The following is a 19,537-nucleotide window of genomic DNA, read 5'->3' as shown; positions in this document are numbered from 1 at the left end:
CTCTCTCTCACTAGGGACAAATGTTTCGGCTTCTTGTCCAGAGAGGTTTGAGCTTTAGAAGTGGATCTGCAGCAAAAGTAGACCTGTATTGCCATCTACAGGTCAAAGGTCAGACTAGCATTCAGTAAAATGTAAACATAGGCGATCCACAGAAAATGGAAATGTGTGTCTTTCTGTTTGAGAAGTTAAACCAATTAATTCCCTTATAACTGAGTGTCCTGCATCATGTATTATTTTATTGGTTGTAAATTAAATACGGTTTATTTTACAGTACATGTATTTTACACTGAATCATTGATATCTGGTTGAATGTTGGTTGTGGGACATATCTGAAGTACTATGTGTGTGTGTTCAATGAATCACACTGTGTGTGGGTGGGTGGGGGGTGCATGTTATATACATTATTCAGGACAACATTACTATGTTTAGCCTACACCGTGACTATGACTGCATAATAAACTAAACTAAATATACTATGTATTTTCTAATCAAATGTGTTAACAGGGCAACACAAAAGAAGACAAAGGCCATCAATTCAATGCAAATATTACTGTATTAAAGGAAATTGTTGTATTAAGCTTGCTTTGAAAACCGTTTGAATGGCTTGGATAGGCCTATGGAGATGGTGGAAAACATCCTGATTAGAAGGGGACGTTTGCGAGGCTTCTCCTGTTGAGAGGTGGAGGGAAGACCCGCTGGGAGTCCAGGATGTGCCACTATGTTGGGCGACAGAAGAGAGAGAGTTGACATGCACTTTCATTTAGAAATGATGTTATATTGTATTCTTAGTTTCAACTCATTATTACTTTCACAAATAAATGAACTTTCACAAATAGATTTGGAAACTATAAATAATTTTACATAAGAGATTACTATCGATAATATATAATGTACTGTATATAGGGTTTAATATTTTTGCAATAGCAGCTTTGTACACCAATATCTCAAACAGTAAATGTCCTGCTGTATGGACTTACATATGATATCTTCAGCAGTAGTCTGGTCTTTGGATTCAGAATGGCGGGAATTCTTCTTGGAATCCTTCTTGTTTCCCATCATGAATGGCTAAAACAAAAACATGTCAAAACAACTGTCACAGCAGAACAATCTCACGGTAATAACGATCACATCTTACACACCAGCACAACAAGATTTATAAATGGTTTTGGAATTAATGGATGGTTTTACATTTTCTCTAAATAACATTGTTTACTCACATTGACACAATTGTTAACTTAAATAAGTGTGATGTACCTTTAAGTCGAATTTCAGTCTGGCAAGCCTTTGTAGGAAAGACAGCTTCCCTCTGGTAGCCTTCACATCTTCAGCCATGAGAAGAGCTTCTGGCATGGTGGCTTCGAAAGATGTTCTTGAGGCTGCTCTTGATGCCTCGTTACAACTGTGGAGAAGCTCCTTGCTCAATGACTTCACAAGAATCCTATTGAATGTGGAGTCCTGAGTCGACACGGCCAGTTGGAGTATTTTCTCTGAGCCAAACTCCTTCAACAGATGTTTGTAGACGGTGCTGTATACTTTGTGACTCTTCAGGTTCTTGGGATAAGCTTGGGTCTCAGAGCAGCCTGACCATGCACAGAAGGCAGCTATAACTTTTGGAATCAGGTCTTGTGACGTGCGTGTGACGTCAGTTGGGTACAGATCAGTTTGGGTTTGGATTTTTGACAGAAGTCTCACCACTAACATGCTGATGAGGCCGGTGAAGTCATCATCACCGACTAAGTTGTCAGTGGATGGGGTTGAAAGCGAGGCAACATCCGGGCTGGTTGAATTCTGATCACAAACAATGCTCTGAGGTACACCGAAACAACTGACGGTATCCCTTTCCTCAGCATCTATGTTGGCCTCAAAGCCTCGTGCAGCATTGGAGGTCCCACTTGTTGTCATGCTGATGGCGGAGAAAGATGGCAGAGGGTAGGACTTACCACTCAGTAGACTGCCTATATCAGTTACAGTTCCGGTTGGAGATGACCCTCTGCTTTGTGCATCAGAAACCACAGAGTCCATGACCTGGCTTACCATTACTTTGGTAAACAGGCTGACTGTGTCACTAAATGCTGATGTAGAAAAAGAACATGAAATCCTATCTTCAGATACGCTAGCCGGCACACTAACTCCCTGAGCCAAACTCATTGAAGCTGTAGAGGGCACAAGGCTAGGAAGTAAGAGGCGCTTCACAGACTCCTCTGCAAAAAGCTGAACCAGCTTGTAAGCTGTGGGCTTCCCCACCGTCTTGTCATTCCTCTTCAGCTCAGTAAGGACTGTATCGGATGCACTCTGTCCAGCCGCCACTGTCAGAACCAGAGGGGTCAAGTTGCTCTCAGAAATGATGCGGTTGACTTGGTGAGTAAGATCACGTGAGAGAGCACCAATCCTACCCTGAGATATGAGCTCCTCCAGTATTGCTATTGCAGCTGTTAGATCAGGGTGGAATGCAACCTCCCCTTCTTCCTCTGGATGTACCTCCTTTATGATGGTATCCACTATTGCAGACATGCTTTCCCTGGCATCACACACCAATGTTTTTGGCTTAGTAGATTTGCCCATGTCGATGACTGAGCATCTCACAATGGGCTGAGTAATACACTCTGGTAAATCAGAAGAGATGGGAGTGCCAGGGAGTGAAAATTCCCACTCTGACTTCTTTGATCTGGCAGATGAGGATGACAACGAGGAGGAAGAACGCTGTGGCGCTTGATAGATCAGTTCCTCACCACATTCACTGCTTACCCTTTCAACATCCTTCAGCATCATTCCAACCACATTCTCTATTTGTGAAAGCGCAGTCACCGTTTGGTCAGATTTTGACAGCTCTTTCTGAATTGAAACCAGAATATGGCTGAGGGTCTTTTTGGCTTGAGCCGTTGTTGCTTTGACTTGATTTTGCCATGTAAAATAATTCCTCATCTTTGTCTTCACATTGTGGTAAATAGTCTTTGCAGTTGTCCAGATCTTCTTCTCAGATACTTCCAAACCAGACTGTGAGCCTTTGGGTGTGGCCTCAGTGTACTCTGAGGTTTTCTCATCACTCTGTTGAAGCATAGAGTCTGCCTGCCATAGAGTAGTAGAAGACTCTGTGGGTGGGAAAAGGCTCTTCATGTCATTTGTAATTGATCCAACGATTTCAAAAGCAGTTATATCTGTATGCCTTAAGGAAATTGTTGATTTTGCTGGCAACATCTGAGAATCTGTCTGGCTGGAACTGACTTTGCTGGGAAAGCTACTGACTGATTTGATCAGTATTTTTCGCACTTCGTTGGTAGCGTTCATCTGGAACTCCTCACTGGAGAGTTTCTCAATGACTGAGGCTGGAGTATCTCTCAATCCTTCCAACCATGAAGAACCAGACACAGGCATGTCTTCTAGATAAGACATGACACTGTCCAAAAAGCCACAGACTTCAAGGGAGTTGGAAGAGGAACCCTCTGCAACAGATGATGTGCATTCCAAATCTGCCACCTCTGACCTATACATGGTCACAATCTGGGACAAGACCTCTTTGGTGCAGGGCACCATGTTGGAATCACAGAGAGACAGTAATGGTTGAGAGTTCTCACTTTGGCATTTACGGAGAGAACCAAGTCCTGTTGAGTTGACCACTTGCAGTATTGCCTCACTCTTACTGGTTTCAGGTTGCTCTGGTGTTTTCTCTCCTACAGAGTCAGTTGAATCACATCCATCAGATAAAGAAGATGAACTACGTTCTGATATAGGGGATTCACTCCTACATGGGGAAGGCAAGCTCAGGATTGAAACAGGCAGATCACTGGAGTCAGTATGCTCCAGAAGCACAGCACTGGAGTCAGCTTTTTCCATAAGTTCTTCCCCTTGGACTGGAGCTCCACCCATTCTGAGGAACAATGTCTCCAGCTTTGCCTGAAGTCTCTCGCAGAGTCTACGAGCTGCATGGAAGGGTTTCCGCTTTGTCGTACAGTGTCCCACTTGGGTATCTCTCTGGGTGCTTGTTGGCTGATCTAATTCAGCATACTGCACAATGTCCTTGACATCTTCAACAAAGTTATCAATTATTTTTGATGTCTCAGATTCTACTTTGATCTGTATGAGCTCAGTGGCCGCAGAATCAAGGATCCTGTCAGATGGGCTAGATGCATTCATCAAGCTTGGAGTGGTACTAAACGAATGAGAAGGTTGAACCATATCAGAGATATCGCTCATTAACCTTCTCACAAGAGTTTCACTCACAGCCTTTGAGGCTTTGGTCTTGAACTTCACACTAAACAGAGTGCCAAGATTTTGCATCATTGCTTTGCAAGATGTACATATTATGTTCAGCTCCTCTGGAACAGGAGAGTCTTCAACATCCAGGTGCTCCACTACAAGGTCACTGCCAGATGCCAACATTTTAACTTTCACAGCCACTTCTCGAAAAACCTTAGCCAATTCCGGATCTTCTTTTTCCAATTCACCCACCATCTCTGCGATAACAGTCATCACTTCTTCTGTTGCAGGTGGAATGCATGACTCTAATACAGAGGTAGAGCTCTGGTCTTCTGGGGTGGTGTGATCATCAAAACATTTCTGGACCATGTTGACCATTTGTTCAGCGGCCTGGGTACCAGAAGAAATAGGGGAGGACCGCCCTGAAATGGCTCTGCTGATGGTCGCAGAGAGGGCAGAGTTAAGCTGTTCGACCACCACCTTGATAAGACCAACAGTCAGCTCAGGTGGGCAAGAGGACAGGATATTATGATCAGACAGTTGCTCCTGGACACTTTTGATGATTCTGTCCTCTGTCATTCCCAGGTGGACATTCACTGAGGTCTGGGAACTTTAAAACGAACAAGCAAAGCATGATAATTCCTGTCTTAACTTGGCAAATCGGTCAAGCGTTGTAATTTTAGTATTCTAAATATCTACATGTCCTTTTGATCGCTTTACATGCTCATTAATTTGAATATGCTCAAAGGCTGATACATTACATTTTGCACTACATCAGATAGAGTAAATTGCATTGGCTAACACTGGGATAGATGATCTTGGTGAAATCCATACATGAAAACTTTGAGGGGAACATACCTCTTAGAAGAGGGTGTTAGGGACCTGAGATGTTGAGCCCCTGTGCCGCCCTTATACATTTTCTTCGCCAGATATCTAACTTCCTGGATGAGCTCCAGTCTTTCCTTGTCAAAGGCAGCAAAGGATCTTGCACTACCACCCCTCTTGGGTGAGTCAGTGTCGTCGTCAGCAAACTCCTTTACCCCAAGTACGCGGGCCAGGGCTGGCAGCAGGATCTGCAGGGTGGCCTGTGCGATGAAGGTTACAATTGTCTTGCACAATTTGGCAAGCTGTTCCTTCGTCATCTGTTTTGAACAAACAGAACAAAAACAGTATTTTCAATGGAACTGTGATGTAAAGTATTCTAGATCGAACAGAATGCATTTGATCAACATTGTTATTCTTGTTTGTGACTGAATTCAAAGTTTGATGAAGTCTGACAGAGAAATGAACATGAATAACAGAATATGACTTGATGGCTAATCTCTGAATTTAACAGATCATTGACACATCAAAGGTCAAAGGCAGGTAGGGAAACTTACAGGGTTTTTTAGTCCTTTGTAGATCACTTGCCACTGCCTAGAACATTTAAAATAAGTGTTTTAGTTAGTGTTTAGTTCCCACTGCACAATATTTCATAAATGTTGAACATTACAGAAACACTTTTAACATACTCATCAGTAAGATTGCGCAGGAATGAGATGAGGATTGGGTAGGAGTATTCCATCTCATCCTTGTTGCCTGGGCCGAATGCAGCCTTAACAGCTTTCTTCTCCAGGAGCTCAATTACAGATCCTCTATCCAGGTGTTTATTCCTGGAGACTAAAGATGTGATTGCCGTAGAGGAAGTAGAAACAAAATTAAAGAGAAATCAGACGTTTTATCTCTTAATACTCTGATTTCATTGTTTTAGAATAGGCCTATTTGAATAAAGCTATCTATGTGACCTTTCTTACTGATTACAGTAGACTACAGTTTCATTGAAAATGGATAGCACAACCTGCACATCACAGACAGAATAGAGAAACAATGTAGTACTACAGAGGTAAATCTCTGACCTGCATCGTTGTCAGTGCCCAGCTTCCTTGACTTCTTGCCACTCCTCTTCCTTTTTGCCTAGGATAGAACAGAACAGATTCCAGATCTCAAATGATGGCAGACATGTAACACCAGGGCCCGTATACATAAAGTACATCAGATAAGGTGTGGGCTCAACCTTGCCCAAATAATTGTATTCATTATGATCTCAAATGCAAAACTGATCCTAGATAAGCACTCCTACTCTGAGACAATTTATGAATAGGCTATGGGCCAGGTCAAAGCAGCTCTTAAAACACGTTTAAAAACACAGCTACTACGTATGTTGTTATCAAAGATATATATATCTATGGTATGGCTGCTATCAGGTACAGAGTGTAACCCAGTAGGCCTATTATGTGCTCTGTCACTCCTGCTACCTTACCTTCCTTCCCTTCTTGGCCTCCTCTTTGGGCGCGGCCACCGGTTCTTCCTCAACAACTTCCTTTCCTTCCCTCTGAGGATCACCATCCTCCCTCTGTGCTACCTGAAGGACAGACATTCCAATAAGTAATAATATGTCAATGTCAGAGTAGATCTGTGCAGAGGACATCATAAATAGAGCTACAGCCATATCAGAGCTAAGCTGGTGACTTTATAAAGAATGGTACATTTGCTTTACAATATGTAATAGCTTTTTACAAGAAATATCCGCTTAGATTGCTTTACCCTTTTTTACGTTCCCCCAATATTGTATGAAGTCATTTAGCTTACCTTTTCTTCATACATTCAAGCTATTTTATATCTCAAAAAGCATGTCCTTGTCTGTGTTGGTTACATTCAAGTTGAGTTCAGGTCGAGAGTGAGGACAATATTGCAGGCAGGGACTGTAATTTAGGGCTACATGCTACGTCATGGAACGTTAGACCTTTATGACATCACAAATAGTATTTTTAGGAAGAGCGCGGGAAAGGTTACTTGCCCACTCAGTAGGACTAGCTAATATTGACAGAAATTTCCCCGTCAAACGTTTTCGATTGCCTACCCCTACGCCTTCCATCGAACATGGTCCTGCCTTTGCAATATTGTCTCTCTTGTGGGTTTACTTACGTCTGACATGTAGGCTTACTGTGTCGGATCAAGTTGATTGATCTGTCCTAGTCAGCCTTAGGTTGAACCCAAAATCTTCTGGGAAATATTTGTTAATTATATTCATTTCAATATCGTTTTATTCTTTGATTTAGTCCCAATCCAATCCTATTGTTGGCTGCCAATCACCACCAAATATGTCATTGTAGGACATACTGTAGCGGGAGAAAGTGAGAGCTGCAGCGCGGACGCGTTCGGTGGCTCCTTCATTGCAGAGGCAAGCGCGTATGCCAGTGCCACTAAAGCCCGGGCTTGTGAGGCAGTAGTCTACAACGCTGACAGGCAACACCTTGTCATTTTATTAACTCACTAGAATTACCGTGTCTTCTTCATTCATTTCGATTGCACTTCCTTTCGTGGTGAAATGAGTTTTGATTACTATTAACTTTAATCCACAGAGTTTAAGTGTTTATGTTGCCCACGTCATCATGTGATGCTGTGAGCAAAGAATTTATTTTTTATTTATTTTATTTATTTATTTTACCTTTATTTAACCAGGTAGGCAAGTTGAGAACAAGTTCTCATTTACAATTGAGACCTGGCCAAGATAAAGCAAATCAGTTCGACAGATACAACGACACAGAGTTACACGTGGAGTAAAACAGACATACAGTCAATAATACAGTATAAACAAGTCTATATACAATGTGAGCAAATGAGGTGGGAAGGGAGGTAAAGGCAAAAAAGGCCATGGTGGCAAAGTAAATACAATATAGCAAGTAAAACACTGGAATGGTAGTTTTGCAATGGAAGAATGTGCAAAATAGAAATACAAATAATGGGGTGCAAAGGAGCAAAATAAATAAATAAATAAAAATTAAATACAGTTGGGAAAGAGGTAGTTGTTTGGGCTAAATTATAGGTGGGCTATGTACAGGTGCAGTAATCTGTGAGCTGCTCTGACAGTTGGTGCTTAAAGCTAGGGAGGGAGATAAGTGTTTCCAGTTTCAGAGATTTTTGTAGTTCGTTCCAGTCATTGGCAGCAGAGAACTGGAAGGAGAGGCGGCCAAAGAAAGAATTGGTTCTGGGGGTGACTAGAGAGATATACCTGCTGGAGCGTGTGCCACAGGTGGGAGATGCTATGGTGACCAGCGAGCTGAGATAAGGGGGGACTTTGCCTAGCAGGGTCTTGTAGATGACATGGAGCCAGTGGGTTTGGCGACGAGTATGAAGCGAGGGCCAGCCAACGAGAGCGTACAGGTCGCAATGGTGGGTAGTATATGGGGCTTTGGTGACAAAACGGATTGCACTGTGATAGACTGCATCCAATTTGTTGAGTAGGGTATTGGAGGCTATTTTGTAAATGACATCGCCAAAGTCGAGGATTGGTAGGATGGTCAGTTTTACAAGGGTATGTTTGGCAGCATGAGTGAAGGATGCTTTGTTGCGAAATAGGAAGCCAATTCTAGATTTAACTTTGGATTGGAGATGTTTGGAAGGAGAGTTTACAGTCTAACCAGACACCTAAGTATTTGTAGTTGTCCACGTATTCTAAGTCAGAGCCGTCCAGAGTAGTGATGTTGGACAGGCGGGTAGGTGCAGGTAGCGATCGGTTGAAGAGCATGCATTTAGTTTTACTTGTATTTAAGAGCAATTGGAGGCCACGGAAGGAGAGTTGTATGGCATTGAAGCTTGCCTGGAGGGTTGTTAACACAGTGTCCAAAGAAGGGCCGGAAGTATACAGAATGGTGTCGTCTGCGTAGAGGTGGATCAGAGACTCACCAGCAGCAAGAGCGACCTCATTGATGTATACAGAGAAGAGAGTCGGTCCAAGAATTGAACCCTGTAGCATCCCCATAGAGACTGCCAGAGGTCCGGACAGCAGACCCTCCGATTTGACACACTGAACTCTATCAGAGAAGTAGTTGGTGAACCAGGCGAGGCAATCATTTGAGAAACCAAGGCTGTCGAGTCTGCCGATGAGGATGTGGTGATTGACAGAGTCGAAAGCCTTGGCCAGATCAATGAATACGGCTGCACAGTAATGTTTCTTATCGATGGCGGTTAAGATATCGTTTAGGACCTTGAGCGTGGCTGAGGTGCACCCATGACCAGCTCTGAAACCAGATTGCATAGCAGAGAAGGTATGGTGAGATTCGAAATGGTCGGTAGTCTGTTTGTTGACTTGGCTTTCGAAGACCTTAGAAAGGCACGGTAGGATAGATATAGGTCTGTAGCAGTTTGGGTCAAGAGTATCCCCCCCTTTGAAGAGGGGGATGACCGCAGCTGCTTTCCAATCTTTGGGAATCTCAGACGACACGAAAGAGAGGTTGAACAGGCTAGTAATAGGGGCGGGAACAATTTCGGCAGATAATTTTAGAAAGAAAGGGTCCAGATTGTCTAGCCCGGCTGATTTGTAGGGGTCCAGATTTTGCAGCTCTTTCAGAACATCAGCTGAATGGATTTGGGAGAAGGAGAAATGGGGAAGGCTTGGGCGAGTTGCTGTTGGGGGTGCAGTGCTGTTGTCCGGGGTAGGAGTAGCCAGGTGGAAAGCATGGCCAGCCGTAGAAAAATGCTTATTGAAATTCTCAATTATGGTGGATTTATCAGTGGTGACAGTGTTTCCTATCTTCAGTGCAGTGGGCAGATGGGAGGAGGTGTTCTTATTCTCCATGGACTTTACAGTGTCCCAGAACTTTTTTGAGTTAGTGTTGCAGGAAGCAAATTTCTGCTTGAAAAAGCTAGCCTTGGCTTTTCTAACTGCCTGTGTATAATGGTTTCTAGCTTCCCTGAACAGCTGCATATCACGGGGCTGTTCGATGCTAATGCAGAACGCCATAGGATGTTTTTGTGTTGGTTAAGGGCAGTCAGGTCTGGGGAGAACCAAGGGCTATATCTGTTCCTGGTTCTAAATTTCTTGAATGGGGCATGTTTATTTCAGATGGTTAGGAAGGCATTTAAAAAAAATATCCAGGCATCCTCTACTGACTGGATGAGATCAATATCCTTCCAGGATACCCCAGCCAGGTCGATTAGAAAGGCCTGCTCGCAGAAGTGTTTCAGGGAGCGTTTTACAGTGATGAGTGGAGGTCGTTTGACCGCTGACCCATTACGGATGCAGGCAATGAGGCAGTGATCGCTGAGATCTTGGTTGAAGACAGCAGAGGTGTATTTAGAGGGCAAGTTGGTTAGGATGATATCTATGAGGGTGCCCGTGTTTAAGGCTTTGGGGAGGTACCTGGTAGGTTCATTGATAATTTGTGTGAGATTGAGGGCATCAAGTTTCGATTTTAGGATGGCTGGGGTGTTAAGCATGTTCCAGTTTAGGTCGCCTAGCAGCACGAACTCTGAAGATAGATGGGGGGCAATCAGTTCACATATGGTGTCCAGAGCACAGCTGGGGGCAGAGGGTGGTCTATAGCAGGCGGCAACGGTGAGAGACTTGTTTTTAGAGAGGTGGATTTTTAAAAGTAGAAGTTCAAATTGTTTGGGTACAGACCTGGATAGTAGGACAGAACTCTGCAGGCTATCTTTGCAGTAGATTGCAACACCGCCCCCTTTGGCAGTTCTATCTTGTCTGAAAATGTTGTAGTTTGGAATTAAAATTTCTGAATTTTTGGTGGTCTTCCTAAGCCAGGATTCAGACACAGCTAGAACATCCGGGTTGGCAGAGTGTGCTAAAGCAGTGAATAGAACAAACTTAGGGAGGAGGCTTCTAATGTTAACATGCATGAAACCAAGGCTATTACGGTTACAGAAGTCGTCAAAAGAGAGCGCCTGGGGAATAGGAGTGGAGCTAGGCACTGCAGGGCCTGGATTCACCTCTACATCGCCAGAGGAACATAGGAGGAGTAGAATAAGGGTACGGCTAAAAGCTATGAGAATTGGTCGTCTAGAACGTCTGGAACATAGAGTAAAAGGAGGTTTCTGGGGGCGATAAAATAGCATCAAGGTATATTGTACAGACAAAGGTATGGTAGGATGTGAATACAGTGGAGGTAAACCTAGGTATTGAGTGATGAAGAGAGAGATATTGTCTCTAGAAACATCATTGAAACCAGGAGATGTCATTGCATGTGTGGGTGGTGGAACTAATAGGTTGGATAAGGTATAGTGAGCAGGACTAGAGGCTCTACAGTGAAATAAGCCAATAAACACTAACCAGAACAGCAATGGACAAGACATATTGACATTAAGGAGAGGCATGCTTAGTCGAGTGATCAAAAGGGTCCAGTGAGTGGAGAGGTTCGTTGGGGATCACGGTGATTTAGACAGCTAGCCAGGCCATCGGTAGCAAGCTAGCATAGGATGGAGGTCTGTTGTTAGCCACCTCTTGCGTTCCGTCAGTAGATTAATGTTGTTTCCGTGTGGTAGAGGGGATTAATCCAAATCACACAACAACAACAAAAATAAAAACAATAGATATAGTTATAGAGGCCCAAGAAGAAAACATAATAATAATAAAAATAAATAAATTGTCCGATTGTCTGTTCAGATAGCAGCCGGTAAGACAGCTAACGGTTAGCAGGCCGCAGATGGGCGTTCAGGTAACGTCGCGACGGAGGAGCCAGCCGGATAACTCCTTCGGGTAGATAACGTCGGCAGTCCAGTTGTGAAGGCCCGGTGGGGCTCCGCGTAGGCAGTAAAACGGGTCCGGATAGGTGACTGCAGCCCAGGAGTGATTGATGGAACTCAGGAGTGATTGACGGAGCTGGCTAGCTCCGGAATAATTGATGTTTGCTCCGGAATCGACGAAGGCCGATAGTCACACGGATAGCAGCTAGCTAGCTGTGAGATCCGGGTATGAATGTCCAGAGAGCAGTCGAAATCCAGGGACATGGAGAGAAAAATTGGTCCGGTATGTTCCGTTCCGAGCCGCGCTGCGCCGTACAGAACTGGCGATAGATTTTCGAGCTAAAGGATAGCTGATGACCACAAACCGTGGTTAGCTGAATACTAACGATTTGCCAGTAAAGAAGCTAACTAGCTTCTGATTAGCTTCTGGCTAGCTTCTTGGAGTTTCTGGCTAGCTTCTGGCTAGTTTCAGGCTAGCTTCTGGCTAGTTTCAGGCTAGCTTCTGGCTAGTTTCAGGCTAGCTTCTTGGAGTTTCTGGCTAGCTTCTTGGAGGATTACAGATTTGAGGTAAATAATACTTTTTTATAAATATAAATTGGTGAGGCGGGTTGCAGGAGAGTGTTTTGAAGATGATTTGATGGAAAATAAAAATAAAATGTAAGTGAAAAAAGTTGTAAATATATATATATATATACAAGACACGACAAGACGAGGACAAAAGACGTCTGAACTGCTATGCCACCTTGGATGATTATGCCCAGCCTTCCTAGATAGGCCTGAGCTGCATAACACTATGAATCTGGGAAAACATAACACTTAAAATAAAGTTAGGTCAAAAATAGCGTAGGCCTACTTGTGTACTATTCAAATCCACACTAAAGCCACACCTCTTCACACAGACGTACCCAGATTCTGTTGTTTTAGCTTTAACCTCTGTTAAATTCACTTCCCTGGTTAATCTGTCATCATGTTTCGTGTTCTCCATGGTTAATCTGTCTCTATGTTTAGTGCACTTTAATATAGCCTGTTTACTTATTTAAATGTTTGATTATATTGCTTTTTATCCTGCAGATTTTGTTGTGGATTTAAATTGACTTTGGGTGTCTTGAAAATCACTTAAAATAGCACTGTTGTTCTAATCGTCAGATCGCAGGTATTCTGATCTTCACTGTCCATGGTGCTGAATCTGGCTGGGTAGATTAGTTTGAATGCTGAAAACTTGTTTGCCTACATTTAAAGGCCCTGTGAAGTCAAAATAATTGTATTTCATATTGTACAACAGCTGATGAAACTAACACTGTAAATGTGTTTTACAAAAATGTGATCGGGGTTGCTTCCTGATAGTTCTGGTTGAAAATACGGAGCATGTTCCTCTGCCCAGGCCTTGCTGACATTTGCCAGATCTTACACTGCCTGGATAGGTATTTTGTGTGTCAGCTAACCACATCATATGTTATAGCAATCTGTCAGTCGATGACACAATGGATGACTTGGCACACAACCATTGGTTGATGCATGCAACACCTGAGCAGGGACACATTCTTTTCACAGCACTTCAATGCAAAGTCATTTTCGTAGAAGGTTTGGAGAGCATTTTCACTAACCCTAATCCTTTTCCTAACCTTAACCTCAGTTTCCTAACCTGCTACGAAAAATTCACTTCGATATTGAAGTGCCATATGAAAAGAGAGTTTCTCACATCTATACAGCACCTTCTAATCAGCAGGTTTGCATGGGCGAGAGTTTTGGCTTTCCATGGCGACATCACCATGTGTAAATTGGTTTATAGACCAACGACAAAGAGAGTGCCAATAACAGCTAGTTTTAATTTCCCCTCCACACTGACCACTCCCAGATAGCCCTAGCAAAATTATTGCTTGAGAAAGTTATTTGACCATTTTCATCGTAATCTATTACAGTAAGGTACTTAATTGTTACCCAGAAATGATTTGATATTGATATAAAAACTTCTGCTTTGGGCCTTAAAAAGATATGTGCACTACATACTCAGAAATCACATATATTTACATTTTACAATGTATTTTATCAAGAAAGTAAGTTATACATGTCTTTTTTAATCTTACTCTTAGTTGCAAATAATTAATTTGGCTGTGGTTCATTTGATTTTCAGCACAACCCTGTTTGATAACGTATAGTATTATAGTGACTTCTTGTGGTAAAATGTCAAACTCACAACTAAACTCATGAAAATTGAGGTTTTCTTTGCCCTGTCTAATCAAACAGTGCAACATTTGACTGATGAAATAGCATTCTTCTAAAATTCTTACACTTCTAGATGCAAAATACAAGTCACTATTCCAATACTGACCTGAACACAGGTCAAAACTACTCTGCCGAGCTCAAGTACTCTGTCGAGCTCAAGTTACCATCTATGTATGGTTTCAACACTTACATTTATTGAGTTATTGAAAAGTATCCTACAAACATTGTTCGAATGTGAAAGTGATCAGGTTTTCTGAAACAGGTGTGTTTGTATTGAAGAACCCTGAGATTGTGGACAGTAGGACTTGTGTGAACAGGTGTGAACAGCCTGAAGATAAGGATGTTTTCCTTTCTCTGTCTTTCGAAACTCAGGAACAGTTTGAATGTTTTTTTAATTGTAATTTAAACAATGGTATGGATGATTAAGCTGGATCTTTCTCTCTGAATCAGGAGTGCACTTTCATTCTCCCAATTTTTCCAAAAGCCCAATCTGAGCAACCTTTGCTATAAACCCTGTCTTTCCCATTGTTGTTTCAAAAGTGGAAAATGATCAAATCGATAATCACACATAATGGGCATTTCACAGCCAAGACTTTTTGATCCTTCCCATCAAGGCCATGTTGGCCAGTTTAACCTTCACCCGGTCCCTCTCTTCCGGAGTCCTCTTGGAGGTGCACTCCACAGTAGAGTCGGTCTCAAAGGAGATGGCTGGGACGTGAGTGAGCAGGTGGCCCCCTGCCGTCTCCTGGGCCATGGGCGTGGGAGTCTGCAGGACCAGCCCGTGCGCCGCTTGTTGATGTCGAAGGTAAAAGCTAAGAGGATACACACAAACATTGACCATATAATGTAATGTTGTTACATGTAACTACAGTGCCTTGCGAAAGTATTCGGCCCCCTTGAACTTTGCGACCTTTTGCCACATTTCAGGCTTCAAACATAAAGATATAAAACTGTATTTTTTTGTGAAGAATCAACAACAAGTGGGACACAATCAAGAAGTGGAACGACATTTATTGGATATTTCAAACTTTTTTAACAAATCAAAAACAGAAAAATTGGGCGTGCAAAATTATTCAGCCCCCTTAAGTTAATACTTTGTAGCGCCACCTTTTGCTGCGATTACAGCTGTAAGTCGCTTGGGGTATGTCTCTATCAGTTTTGCACATCGAGAGACCGAATTTCTTTCCCATTCCTCCTTGCAAAACAGCTGGAGCTCAGTGAGGTTGGATGGAGAGCATTTGTGAACAGCAGTTTTCAGTTCTTTCCACAGATTCTCGATTGGATTCAGGTCTGGACTTTGACTTGGCCATTCTAACACCTGGATATGTTTATTTTTGAACCATTCCATTGTAGATTTTGCTTTATGTTTTGGATCATTGTCTTGTTGGAAGACAAATCTCCGTCCCAGTCTCAGGTCTTTTGCAGACTCCATCAGGTTTTCTTCCAGAATGGTCCTGTATTTGGCTCCATCCATCTTCCCATCAATTTTAACCATCTTCCCTGTCCCTGCTGAAGAAAAGCAGGCCCAAACCATGATGCTGCCACCACCATGTTTGACAGTGGGGATGGTGTGTTCAGAGTGATGAGCTGTGTTGCTTTTACGCCAAACATAACGTTTTGCATTGTTGCCAAAAAGTTCAATTTTGGTTTCATCTGACCAGAGCACCTTCTTCCACATGTTTGGGGTGTCCCCAGGTGGCTTGTGGCAAACTTAAACAACACTTTTTATGGATATCTTTAAGAAATGGCTTTCTTCTTGCCACTCTTCCATAAAGGCCAGATTTGTGCAATATACGACTGATTGTTGTCCTATGGACAGAGTCTCCCACCTCAGCTGTAGATCTCTGCAGTTCATCCAGAGTGATCATGGGCCTCTTGGCTGCATCTCTGATCAGTCTTCTCCTTGTATGAGCTGAAGGTTTAGAGGGACGGCCAGGTCTTGGTAGATTTGCAGTGGTCTGATACTCCTTCCATTTCAATATTATCGCTTGCACAGTGCTCCTTTGGATGTTTAAAGCTTGGGAAATCTTTTTGTATCCAAATCCGGCTTTAAACTTCTTCACAACAGTATCTCGGACCTGCCTGGTGTGTTCCTTACTCTTCATGATGCTCTCTGCGCTTTTAACAGACCTCTGAGACTATCACAGTGCAGGTGCATTTATACGGAGACTTGATTACACACAGGTGGATTGTATTTATCATCATTAGTCATTTAGGTCAACATTTGATCATTCAGAGAATGAACTTCTGGAGAGAGTTTGCGGCACTGAAAGTAAAGGGGCTGAATAATTTTGCACGCCCAATTTTTCAGTTTTTGATTTGTTAAAAAAGTTTGAAATATCCAATAAATATTGTTCCACTTCATGATTGTGTCCCACTTGTTGTTGATTCTTCACAAACAAATACAGTTTTATATCTTTATGTTTGAAGCCTGAAATGTGGCAAAAGGTCGCAAAGTTCAAGGGGGCCGAATACTTTCGCAAGGCACTGTAACTAGCTTGACTTCCCACCGTGTGAAACATGTATGCTACCATATGTTACTAAAAAGAGCTAACAATATTATAAAATGTAATCCAGGAGTTTATGTTTGAATTCTGGTTCTCTCACAACACAAGTCACTCAGAAAAGCATATGTAGGCAGAAGCATGCTACATGTACATTTGGCATTTGAAAAAACTACAGCTGTGCTATGCTACCGAATGCAAAATGTATCTGTATCATAAAAGTGTAGTGCAATATTCCCTTTTTTTGCCACACACACACACACACACACAAACACAGACACACACACACATACTCTCTCTCACTAGGGACAAATGTTTCGGCAACTTGTCCAGAGAGGTTTGAGCTTTAGAAGTGGATCTGCAGCAAAAGTAGACCTTTACTGCCATCTACAGGTCAAAGGTCAGACTAGCATTCAGTAAAATGTAAACATGGGCGATCCACAGAAAATGGAAATGTGTTTCTTTCTGTTTGAGAAGTTAAACCAGTGAATTCCCTTATAACTGAGTGTCCTGCATCATGTATTATTTTATTGGTTGTAATTTAAATACGGTTTATTTTACAGTACATGTATTTTACACTGAATCATTGATATCTGGTTGAATGTTGGTTGTGGGACATATCTGAAGTACTATGTGTGTGTGTTCAATGAATCACACTGTGTGTGTGTGTGTGGGTGGGGGGGGGGTGCATGTTCTATACATTATTCAGGACAACATTACTTTGTTTAGCCTACACCGTGACTATGACTGCATAATAAACTAAACTAAATATACTATGTATTTTCTAATCAAATGTGTTAACAGGGCAACACAAAGAAGACAAACGCCATCAATTCAATGCAAATATTACTGTATTAAAGGAAATTGTTGTATTAAGCTTGCTTTTGAAAACCGTTTGAATGGCTTGGATAGGCCTATGGAGATGGTGGAAAACATCCTGATTAGAAGGGGACGTTTGCGAGGCTTCTCCTGTTGAGAGGTGGAGGGAAGACCCTCTGGGAGTCCAGGATGTGCCACTATGTTGGGCGACAGAAGAGAGAGAGTTGACATGCACTTTCATTTAGAAATGATGTTATATTGTATTCTTAGTTTCAACTCATTATTACTTTCACAAATAAATGAGAACCAGAATCTTGAGATTTGGAAACTATAAATAATTTTACACAAGAGATTACTACCGATAATATATAATGTACTGTATATAGGGTTTAATATTTTTGCAATAGCAGCTTTGTACACCAATATCTCAAACAGTAAATGTCCTGCTGTATGGACTTACATATGATATCTTCAGCAGTAGTCTGGTCTTTGGATTCAGAATGGCGGGAATTCTTCTTGGAATCATTCTTGTTTCCCATCATGAATGGCTAAAACAAAAACATGTCAAAACAACTGTCACAGCAGAACAATCTCACGGGTAATAACGATCACATCTTACACACCAGCACAACAAGATTTATAAATGGTTTTGGAATTAATGGATGGTTTTACCATTTTCTCTAAATAACATTGTTACATCACATTGACCACAATTGTTAACTTAAATAAGTGTGATGTACCTTTAAGTCGAATTTCAGTCTGGCAAGCCTTTGTAGGAAAGACAGCTTCCCTCTGGTAGCCTTCACATCTTCAGCCATGAGAAGAAGCTTCTGGCCTGGTGGCTTCGAAAGATGTTCTTGAGGCTGCTCTTGATGCCTCGTTACAACTGTGGAGAAGCTCCTTGCTCAATGACTTCACAAGAATCCTATTGAATGTGGGAGTCCTGAGTCGACACGGCCAGTTGGAGTATTTTCTCTGAGCCAAACTCCTTCAACAGATGTTTGTAGACGGTGCTGTATACTTTGTGACTCTTCAGGTTCTTGGGATAAGCTTGGGTCTCAGAGCAGCATGACCATGCACAGAAGCAGCTATAACTTTTGGAATCAGGTCTTGACGTGGGTGTGACGTCAGTGGGTACAGATCAGTTGGGTTTGGATTTTTGACAGAAGTCTCACCCACTAACATGTGCTGAGGCGGTGAAGTCATCATCACCGACTAAGTTGTCAGTGGATGGGGTTGAAAGCGAGGCAACATCCGGGCTGGTTGAATTCTGATCACAAACAATGCTCTGAGGTACACCGAAACAACTGATGGTATCCCCTTTCCTCAGCATCTATGTTGGCCTCAAAGCCTCGTGCAGCATTGGAGGTCCCACTTGTGTGTCATGCTGATGGCGGAGAAAGATGGCAGAGGGTAGGACTTACCACTCAGTAGACTGCCTATATCAGTTACAGTTCCGGTTGGAGATGACCCTCTGCTTTGTGCATCAGAAACCACAGAGTCCATGACCTGGCTTACCATTACTTTGGTAAACAGGCTGACTGTGTCACTAAATGCTGATGTAGAAAAAGAACATGAAATCCTATCTTCAGATACGCTAGCCGGCACACTAACTCCCTGAGCCAAACTCATTGAAGCTGTAGAGGGCACAAGGCTAGGAAGCAAGAGGCGCTCACAGACCTCCTCTGCAAAAGCTGAACCAGCTTGTAAGCTGTGGGCTTCCCCACCGTCTTGTCATTCTCTTCAGCTCAGTAAGGACTGTATCGGATGCACTCTTTCCAGCCGCCCACTGTCAGACCAGAGGGGTCAAGTTGCTCTCAGAAATGATGCGGTTTGACTTGTGAGTAAGATCATGTGAGGAGCACCAATCCTACCTGAGATATTGAGCTCATCCAGTCTTGCTATTGCATCTGTTAGATCAGGTGGTGCAAACCTCCCCTCCTTCTCTGTATGTACCTCCTTTATGATGGTAGCCACTATTGCAGACATTGCTTCCCTCCGCATATCACACACAATGTTTTGTTGGCTTAGTAGATTTGCCCAGTCGATGACTGAGCATCTCACAATGGGCTGAGTAATACCACTCTGTAAATCAGAAGAGATGGGATGCCAGGGAGTGAACATTCCACTCGGACTTCTTGATCTGGCAGATGAGGATGACAACGAGGAGGAAGAACGCGTGTGGCGCTTGATAGATCAGTTCCTCACCACATTCACTGACTTACCCTTTCAACATCCTTCAGCACATTCCAACCACATTCTCTATTTGTGAAAGCGCA

At 42.7% G+C, this 19,537-nt stretch overlaps 1 protein-coding gene and 1 long non-coding RNA gene across 3 annotated transcripts; both read right to left on the bottom strand.

Annotated features, from left to right (window-relative positions):
* Nucleotides 1-214: 214 nt before the first annotated feature.
* LOC116368557 (uncharacterized) lies at nt 215-6,756 on the bottom strand. 2 transcript variants are annotated; one of them, XM_031819207.1, is made up of 8 exons: nt 6,494-6,751; nt 6,090-6,147; nt 5,706-5,853; nt 5,574-5,610; nt 5,053-5,336; nt 1,255-4,804; nt 978-1,065; nt 215-716 (listed from the first exon to the last, which is right to left on the bottom strand). In XM_031819207.1, exons 1-8 carry the CDS (start codon nt 6,680-6,682, stop codon nt 574-576), a joined length of 4,497 nt encoding a protein of 1,498 aa, XP_031675067.1. In that variant the 5' UTR covers nt 6,683-6,751; the 3' UTR covers nt 215-573. The 2 variants fall into 2 exon arrangements, with proteins under 2 accessions (XP_031675067.1, XP_031675068.1); XM_031819208.1 differs by lacking the exons at nt 215-716; nt 978-1,065 and having other exon boundaries at nt 4,695-5,336; nt 6,494-6,756.
* Nucleotides 6,757-17,353: 10,597 nt separating this feature from the next.
* On the bottom strand, nt 17,354-18,100 carry LOC116368558 (uncharacterized). The gene is made up of 3 exons (XR_004208551.1): nt 17,999-18,100; nt 17,719-17,806; nt 17,354-17,455 (listed from the first exon to the last, which is right to left on the bottom strand). It is a non-coding gene; the product is annotated as an uncharacterized LOC116368558 (long non-coding RNA).
* Nucleotides 18,101-19,537: the final 1,437 nt, after the last annotated feature.

This window comes from Oncorhynchus kisutch, unplaced genomic scaffold (genome assembly GCF_002021735.2).
Source record: "Oncorhynchus kisutch isolate 150728-3 unplaced genomic scaffold, Okis_V2 scaffold1954, whole genome shotgun sequence".
Lineage (NCBI taxonomy): Eukaryota > Metazoa > Chordata > Actinopteri > Salmoniformes > Salmonidae > Oncorhynchus > Oncorhynchus kisutch.
Note: the sequence above shows the minus strand (reverse complement) of the source record. Positions and strands in the feature narration are given on the sequence as shown.

What these genes read in the sequence shown, in the direction of transcription:
- LOC116368557 (XM_031819207.1), bottom strand. Translation starts at nt 6,682, where the DNA reads ATGGCTGTAGCTCTATTTATGATGTCCTCTGCACAGATCTACTCTGAC. An exon ending in GGGCACTGACAACGATGCAG is followed by an intron (nt 5,854 to 6,089) that starts GTCAGAGATTTA and finishes TCACATCTTTAG; the next exon opens with TCTCCAGGAATAAACACCTG. An exon ending in CTGCGCAATCTTACTGATGA is followed by an intron (nt 5,611 to 5,705) that starts GTATGTTAAAAG and finishes TAAATGTTCTAG; the next exon opens with GCAGTGGCAAGTGATCTACA.